A 9,606-nucleotide genomic window follows, 5' to 3' on the forward strand; every position below is an offset into this window, starting at 1 on the left:
AGTATGGGTCACCAGATACAGTAATGTGTGTGTGAGTGTGTGTGAGTGTGAGAGTGTGTGTGTATGTGTGTGTGTGTGTGTGTGTGTGTGTGAGAGAGAGAGAGAGAGAGAGAGAGAGAGAGAGAGAGAGAGAGAGAGAGAGAGAGAGAGAGAGAGAGAGAGAGAGAGAGAAATACATCAATGACTTCAATTAAATAAAGAAAGTGATAGGCTCTTACTGGCATTAATGACAGTTTAGCCTCCTTCAGTCATATCTGCCCGGTGATAAAATATGAAAAGCAGTGGGTCATGATTATAAATATCTTGGTGTTACACCCCTCTGCCTGGCAAGTGACACATAAGTTGTTTACAAACATACTTTTGAGAGGGAAGACGTCAAGGGTGCGCAGCTTCAACCGGGAAAAGCTTTATTGGTCACTGACAGCACACACACACACACACACACATACACATGCACTCACCCACACCCACCCTCCTCTCCCCTCCCTGCTTCGCTCGTCCCCGCCCCCCACAGCAGGGCTGGTTTAAAGGCGGCAGTCCTCGGGCTGGAGGGATGAGTTGAAGACCTGCAGCAGTGTAGCACTCAGGAGGACAGAGTGGGACTTTACTCTGAGGGACATATTCATTTATAAAACAGACTTTTCAGGACAGGAACTTCTGGATAATCTCTAATCCCATTACTGGAATCATGAAGTCTCCAAAACTGGCGCCTCAAGGTAAATGTGAGATGTTTTTTTCCATCATGTGTTAATTGGTTGTTATAGTTTATGTATCATCACTTCTATTGGGACATTATACAATTAAAAAAATAATAAAATAAAATAAAATTCCAATAGGAAATATAGAGATCTTGCATTATTTTTTCTTTTTAATTTATATTTTGGATTTTTTTTACCCCCCCCCTGCAGCAAAGTTCACCAACGAGGAAGACCTGAACGATGTGCTGTGTGAGTTTGACGCAGTGATCGAGGACTTCACGTCCCCGGTAGAGAAGCGACACTTCAGGTACGATGAGCACCTGCAGACCATGAAGAGGAGGAGCTGCGCCAGCGTCAGCGACAGTGGCATCAGCGACACAGAGAGTAAGTTAGTCTAAGTTAGTTAAGACTTAGCTGGGGATTCATTATTAACTCAAAGCAGCTTTAAGGTGCTCTGTCTGTGTGATGATTTCCAAATGTGACAACCAAAATATTAACAGCTTTTAAGTAGATCTACTTAATGACTGCTTGCAATAAGAAACTAATAATCATCACTACACTTTATGCCATGTATCAGACAGTAGTGTAATAAAAAGTCGCCTTATTGTGAAAAATGGAGATCAGGCACTATGGATATACAGTAGTTTTTTTTTCTCTGCAACTATACTTCTCAGTCACCTCTTACTGATGATGATCTGACCAATTTGCCATAAGTAGAAGTCCTAAATCAGTTCTTTTTTATCAGAAACTTAAACTCAATTATGGCACTCCTCTCTTCAGCCTACTCTGTTTCCTCCAGTGCTCTTGACTCCTGTGCAGTATCTTATCATCTGCAATCAAGAGGGCAGCTGGAGAGACTGGCACACATGCCTCTATGCTCACACACACAATTACACATGACCAGCGATAAAGAGAGAGAGGGAGAGAGAGAGAGAGAGAGAGAGGGAGAGAGAGAGACTTTAATCTTGGAACAGAGGTTTTGAGGTCAGATTAAGCTGCTGCTGCATATTTTGGCACACCTGCCCTCATATTGTGGCTTCCCCTCTAGAGTTTTACTGCCATTCATTACTATATTACTCTACCATACAATGCTTCAGAGGTCTGCTTCCCCAGCTGCAGAGCTGGCCTAAGGCTGGCTTTAACCCAAACGGGATAGCCTCATATAGCTGACATGCAGAGAAAAGTATGCTTCAGGTCCCCATGAGCAAAGATAGTTTCCCAAACACATGAGTGGGTTGGGACTTCCACGGGAAGATGTGCAAATGTCTTTATAGCCTTGGGTTTTCTGGAAAGGCTGCCTGTGAAACCATTTAAGAGTGGAGAGAGGATGTCCAGTTAACAACAAACAAGACCACCCTCCAGTCTCATGCAAGATAGATTCCAGAGAGAGAGAGAATCAGGCACTAGTGCTTTCTCCCATCTAAAATCTCTCATGCTGTTTTTCTTTATCACAGCAGTTTGGTAATTGCTTAACAGCTGGGGCTCCAGTTGTTTTGTTAGCATATCCTCAGTTTGACCAGTTCAGCTCGATTTTTTTAATTACCATAAAGGATCTTGCAGCAAACAGCGGTACTGATACAAACAGCAGGAAGGTGTTTGACCTGTGTCGGTGTTACTGAGCTTGTTGATTTGCTAAAAGGATCAGATTCCTGCATGAGCTCTGTCCTCTCCATGGCAGTCTGATGAAGAGGGACCTGTCCCACGCAGGGACTACCTATTGTGTTGCAGCCTGATGGATGGATGGACTGCTGAACGGCGCAGATAAATTACGAAAACTGTGCGGCGTCTGAGAGGTGCCCCCTACAGAGTGTGCGTGTGTGAGTGAGGGAGAGTTACATTTTGGAGAGCAGAAAAGAAAACAGAGAAATGATGGGGTTTCGTGTCCAAATCAAATGTTGCAAAATCGCGCCTGGGTGCTCCCCGTTGTGTGTGGCGGCTCCTATCTCACGCTATGTGTTCAGTGCTGAGTGGTGGGAGTTGTACGGGTCAGGGTGGGGGGGGGGGGGGGGGGTAAGTAAGTGGTTGACATCTGAGACGCTGTTAAGGGCCGCTGGAGCTCTGCAGAGTGGAGAGAGATAGATGTAAGTGCTGCATAATATTCTTTTTCTCACACATACTTATTGCATACTCGGATATCATTATCAGTCAGATTGACATTTCCACCAAGCTGGTTAAGTATGAAAGAAAGTTGCTTTTAACAAATGATGGCAGACAGACAAGTCAAATACTATCTTGTAGTATCTGAAATCTCTTACATTTCTTACCAGACTAACACATGGCTCTTGTATCAGGCTCTAAATGTGTTGGAGGTAAATCTTGTTTAAGAGTTGCCTGACTCCACTGATATTTCTGCCCAGGCCAGCATGTTATATAGTTGTCACTTGTTGCCATGATGGAGATTCAGCAGCTTAGTCATGGTCACACGTGGTATTGTTTGTTCTGGAGTCATCCAGTGAAGCAAAGCAGAAGCATTTGCTGCTGGAAATGCAGACAAGGTGTACAGCACAGCACAGTTTTCACTCCAGAAATGTCGTCCTGTGAGCGTGACATGTGTTTGTGTGTATACAAATGTCACCATGTGCAAATACAAGCACATGCATGTGTGTGACAGCCCATAGTGGAAGGCTGTCATTAGAGGAGAATGCAGTGATTACAAGCTCAAGTTGCTCCACTGACACAGATCAAAAATGGGCATTTTTTGTGTGTGTGTGTTTGTGTGAGAACTCTTAAAAGCATCCTTCATTTAATCATATTTTTCTGTGTCTTTCTCTCCATCAGGTGCAGAGTCGCTCAACAGAAATAGCTTCAGCTTCAGCGATGAGAGGCTGAACTCCCCCACCACCACCACACCTCCTCTAATGTCACCAAAACGTAAGTTGAAGTTGAGACTTTTCTTAATGCAAAAAAAAAAAAAAAATCTATGTTTGACTTATTTTGGCACATGCTTAGTCTGCAGACAGATTATAAATGATACAGTGAAAGACATGAACAACCATTCTATTTGTTGTTTTATTATCTGTAATTAAATATCTACCTCTCTGTCTCTCTTGCAGCCAAACTTGGCGACACTAAAGAACTGGAGGACTTCATCGCCGACCTTGACAAGACATTAGAAAGTGAGTGCTAATGCAACCTAGCTGTCAGAACCTCTGATGAATTAGACTGAGTGCTGGCGCCTCTTGCCACTCTGGATTAACAGGCGCGTTTGTTCCCTGTATCAGCTATGTTAACAACCACTCCTAAAGTGACACAGCAGTCACTCCCCCTATAGATTTCTAAGAAAGACTGATGTGTCAGGACTCTGAAGGAGGCATGTTGTGTGGATCTAAAGGGCCTCTGCAGAGAAAGGCAGCGTGTCCATTTACATCTGTTTTGAAGAAAGTGCTGCCACGTTGCACTGTGAGCTCAAGGTTTTCTATTTCTTCCCATCCCTTTCTCCCCTTATCTCTTTTTCATGTAAATATAGCACAACACAGAGACAGGGCATGTGTATGTACATGCATGAAGCTGTAATCCGAGCTGTCATGAAGGTGTAGTGTACTCTCCTACAGAACCCCATTGGTATAAATGGCTAACCTCTTCTTTACTACAGGGCCTGTGGGTGTTTGAACTTGCATCAGAGTATTAGGAATGTGTGCTTGCTGCAAACCTGGGCTGGAATTTCAACTATAAATGTCAGGAGTGGAAGGAGACAGAAGTGGGAGATGAAATGCTTTCCTTATTTTTGTGTTTTTTTGTTTTTTCTCCCTCCACTGCCCTGCTCTGTTCTGTGTGTCAGCCGCTGAATGTCCGTCTTTCATAGCTCACCGGCGTCCAGTAGCTCTGTAAAGCTGGAATATTCAATCAGCCAGTCGGGCAGTCAGCCAGCCCCCTGTTAGCCCTGGAGAATGGCGTGTTTATTAGGGCCACCAGTGTTTACGATGACCAGCCTGTAAAACTGAACGTCCGCCGCTCTGAGAATAGAGCAGGCGACCGAGGAGCCAAGGAGTCCTGTTCTAATCAGGTCTGTCTGTCTCTGTCTGTTCTGTTCTTAGGCATGTGACACGGAGGATCACAGTCGTCTTGGAGCGTAGCCATGACAGAGGGAGGGAGTGGATGTCTGGACCCCCCTTGAGCAGCTAACACGCACCTGCTTCCACACTGAACCCCCCCCACCTCCCACCCCCCACCTCAACAGGATACAGCTGGATGGCACAGCAACTGCCAAGTGGCTCCAGCTCGGCATCAGGTCTAGCCAGCGTTCTGCTAAAGTTAACCCAGCAGTGCTCAACTAACTCCAGACTGCCTGGCTACTGGGTTGTAAGGAGTGAAAGGAGTGAAGGATCAAAATTAAAATAGTAGGGAAAACAAGGACATTAATGAGGTAATAGACTCCAAGACATTGAATATATACCATAAAGAGTTACTGGAACATTTAATGTCAGAGCCAGAAATCACCCCCACCTCACACACCAGATCACACTCCCTCATCCAAAAACCTGAGCTGAAAGAGTATTTAAAAAATGGCTTTTTATAATAGAAATATATTTGTAATTTTATAGAGCTTCTTATTGTAAATTTATTGGTTGTTTTTGTGAAATATATTTTTGTATCTCATGTAAATAATAATTGTTTCAAATTTTATTTGCCTTGATATTAACCGGACAGTCAGATTAAAGTATGACACTCGTTGACTGGTGTAAAGTTGGTTGCGTGGTTAATACGAATGTGAACTTAATCCACTCTGGGGAAAAAAACTGGAAAGCAATATGTGTATTTAATACAGCTAATGCCTGCCAGAGATAATATTAAAGTGAATTATTGTTCTTTTAGTAACACTTGCCTCCTCTCTTTATTGTTGATGTGATGTTTTTGCTTCTCTTGGCTTCAGTGAAGTTGTTTTTCTGTAATGTAAAATCGGAATTTAATGTCTAGTTCTGTATACTCCATATAGTCTATACTGTAGTTGTTTTATAATTCTCTCTCTAGTCATCACAACCTGCTTTTTGTTCTGTATTTTACAGTATGAAACAGTCTAAAACTAATGCAATAGCCCCTTTTCAGTGTGTGCTGTGTAGTCCTTAAAGGACGGGTTCACAGCTTTTCAAGCCTGTCTTAAAACAACAGTCAGGTACCCACATGAACACTGAAACAGGTTTTTCTTGTTCATACTGACCATTAAAAGATCCCCTCCTAATGTAAACTTATAATGTCAGTAATGTGGCACAAAATCCACATTCCTTGTTTCGGGCAAAATGTACTTGGAAGTTTATCTGAAGATGATCTGAGACTTCAGCTGTCTGAGTTAGTCACATAAAGTGGATATCTGCCACAGTTGCAGCCTTTTAGAAAAACATTCCCTCTGTGTGTCTTGTCAGGCAGTGTTTTCCTGTTCAGCTGCAGTTCAAGGATTGTAACAAAAAGAGGAAATTTGGCACTAAACTCAGTAACTTTGAAAGATGTTGGTTTGAGTTGACTACTTTGAACAGCTGAAACCACATTTTAGAATTTTGGCACCCATCACTTACATTAAAAGTGCATTTTGAGGAGATCTCTTAATGGTACTATGGTATTGATTTCTTTGAGAGGCCGTGGAGCTCAGTAGGTGTAGAGCTGCTGAGTGGCTGAGTCACAGCGGTAACACAGTGGGAATCTTTGAGTGACAGCTACTGTAGCACCTCACCACCTCAGCACTTTATTAACCCACCAACCTTACTTCCCTTGGGGTGCCTGTTTCAATGACATTGTGATCTCTAACACTCCCTCCCATTTCTTAGCTCAGTTTCTAGGACAGAGGCAAACGTAGTGCTGCAAAAACACGTGGGCAAACTTTACATGATGATTATAAGTGAATGGGGATGTGCTGTCATCCACTAAAGAGAACGACTCACCAAAATAGGCTGCATGCAATATTATAGGAAGAGGTGGTGCATTGACTTCCTCCCAAGAATATAAACTCATTCATGCAACAACAGGCGTACACCCACACACACACACACACACACACACACACACACACACACACACACACACACACACACACACTGAAATAGATATTACAAGTCGTTTACCTTCTGTGCCCATTAATCAATCAGTCAACAAAGCAATGGCTTATGTAACTTCTGTAGCAACAGTGTCTATTTCCAGAGGTGGACGAACACAGGAGGGTGTGACCCCTCCCTGGCCCAGCAGCAGGTGTGGGTGAAGTAACCTTATGTCAGAGGCACCTCTCCGTCTGGTGACCACCAGGGGTCAAAGGTCCCCAAGTATGAGCAGATTTACGCTTCTATATGTGCTCCATAGTGGCAGTGCAGCAGGTGCAGACAGACCAGAGTCCACAATTAAATAAGTTCAGCTCAAGTGTTTGTTCTCAAATGTGGCTCTGTGTCCATTCTAATGTGAAGGAAGATGTTATGCGCCTCCTTTCCTTCAGCCACTTACTCATTGTATCTGTGCTTTTCATTTCATTTCACATGAATTTTGATGTTTTGAAGTGTTCAAGTGAGCCTGCAAGTTAAGAGTCCCTCACAGCTGTGTACGGACTGTGGACATGTCCAGCCCACTATCAGTGCATACCAGTCAATGTTAATCTGATGGCAGGAATTCAGCATGAAAAATGCCCGTCTCCACGTTGTTTCTTCAGTACAGTTGGCAGAGAGGAGCTGTGGGCGCTATCCCATAGCGTGTCCATGTATCTGCACTGTTCTGGTGCAGTGTTTGGAGGGTTCCTGCTCGAGCCAGGCAGCTGGCACTGATCTGAGAGAGCATGTTGACACAGCACATGATCCTCTGAGGGCATAGTGGGGGTTGTCCTTTCTTCTAAAACAACCTCCCCGCTTGGCAACAGAGGGCATCTTTTTGGCAGCATGGGTCAGTCCTGTAGATGTGTTGGCCTTGGCAGCACGCAGCCTGGATATGTGGAGGGCTGGAAGTGTGGGAAAGTCTGGAAGAGTCAGGAAAGGAAAGCAGATTCAAAGTTAAGGGATGGAGGTACAGGAACACAGTAAGGACAGGAGATTGAAAGCATTTAAAGATAGACAGGTGACATGTGGAGAAACCGACAGAGAAATACAAACACATTAAATCCTTCAAGCATGTGTCCATCTTTACATCATGGTGGATTCCTACGGGAGGCCCCTCAAGACTGCTGAAGTGGTCGTGCTATGAATAGACTGGGCAGAGACACACAGATGTGTGTCCACATCACAAAGAGACAGAAATACACAGAGCCAAATATCAGGTTCAGCTTTCCACTAGGTCTTCACATCACTGGTGTCCAGATGTCCCTGCTGGTGCCGCGTGAGGAGAGGGGGACTTCAGTGTGTGTGTGTGTGTGTGTGTGTGTGTGTGTCTGTCTGTCTGATGCTATTTTGTTTGCACCTTTAGTGTACCGTGTATGGGGACATATATAGAGAGAGGTGTGTGTGTGTGTGTGTGTAGATGTGTTTGAATGTGAGCCTGTCTGTGCTTATTTGCCATGTTTAAATGTGAGTGTGGACAGGTTCACGTGTATGTGCGCATGTGTGTCCGAGTATTTCGGTTCACCTTGGTGTTTGCACTGTGGCTTTGTACAGAAGGAAGGCCAGAGGTTTGATTCAACTCTGTGTGGCCTTTGCTTGTTCTTCTCATGTTTGTGAGACTTTTCATCAGGTGTTGTGATTTCCTCCCACGGTCCAAAGATAGAAAAGTCAAGTGAACGAGAGATTTAATTTGCACTCATCTGCCTTTAATGTCTTTGGAAGAAGCATGACGAATTGTTGTGAAGGGGCTGAAGTGATTTAATCTGGCAATTTGTCAACTACCAAATGTTAAAGGATCATGAGAGATGAACTAAAAATATATCAAATTCAATTGCTGAGTAGATTAAGGATCATAATGACACTATAACGCATCTTATTAATGAGTAACACACACACACAAATAGTGGACTGCACTAAAGAGACCCCTGAACTCTTCCCCTGGCAATGACAAGCTTTTACCATTATGACAAAATCCAGACTCACCCAAAATCCAGACTCACCCAAAATCCAGACTCATCCATGACTGACAGGTTGTCATGGATGTAAAATATACTGCCTTTCCCTGACATCATTGATCCTTTGCACATCCATTATGATGTCCATCCTCACTATCAGAATGACTTATCTATGACCTGACAAACAGCCTCTGCGACCACTCCAAAGTGACTCAGTGTAGAAGCAGCGTCAGTGTCTTGACCTATGTTGCTATCTCTCTCTTGAAATGGAAAAACAACAAGGATGGATGAAGTATGAAATGGCTAATACGTGTGTAATAGGGACACCTCCTTGTGTCTCTGTTAATTTCTCACAAATGATTGCTAACATTACTTTGAATGGTAAATTATGCCTCATCTTCTCCTTGGGATGGGTTACACTCTTCTTAGCAGGCAGATGCTTCATACACACACACATACACACACACACAGCCCAGTGACTATGGCCACTGGGAAGTCTGAACAATTCGTGGGTGTGTTGCAGCTGACAGAGCAGTGAATTTACTGCCGTGGACGCTCATGCAGCTGAATAGAAAACTCAGTAGCAGGTGCTAGATGGCTTTCTGGAGACAGAAAAGTGATTTCTTGGCTTGTTTGGTCACTAAGAAACAATGTCACTGTGTGTGTAGACTGAAAAGGAGGATTAACTTCTCAAAACCGCACAAACAACATAAAGTGTTGTGACAACAGAAGCAAGTCTGACAGTTATGTAATAGATTTAATCATTGTGAAATGTGTTCTGTCCCCGTTCCTTTATTCCACCAGCATTTGTAGCCTAGTGGGTTAGAGTGTTTTTTCTTTGTGAAATGCTGAATCATAATCCTGTTTTTCTGTCCATATTCTAACATAAATGGATATCTCATACTGAGGAGAGAATTTTAGGTTGCAGTAATACAAGTGGTAGAGAGGATCAGC

General features: G+C 43.6%; 1 protein-coding gene across 1 annotated transcript; it reads left to right on the top strand.

Annotated features, from left to right (window-relative positions):
- Nucleotides 1-184: 184 nt before the first annotated feature.
- On the top strand, nt 185-4,851 carry rgcc (regulator of cell cycle). The gene is made up of 5 exons (XM_053329295.1): nt 185-716; nt 909-1,082; nt 3,477-3,569; nt 3,752-3,814; nt 4,733-4,851. Exons 1-5 carry the CDS (start codon nt 689-691, stop codon nt 4,738-4,740), a joined length of 366 nt encoding a protein of 121 aa, XP_053185270.1. The 5' UTR covers nt 185-688; the 3' UTR covers nt 4,741-4,851.
- The last annotated feature ends 4,755 nt before the right edge of the window (nt 4,852-9,606 follow it).

The sequence above is a fragment of the Scomber japonicus genome, chromosome 11 (genome assembly GCF_027409825.1).
Source record: "Scomber japonicus isolate fScoJap1 chromosome 11, fScoJap1.pri, whole genome shotgun sequence".
In the NCBI taxonomy this organism is placed as follows: Eukaryota; Metazoa; Chordata; class Actinopteri; order Scombriformes; family Scombridae; genus Scomber; species Scomber japonicus.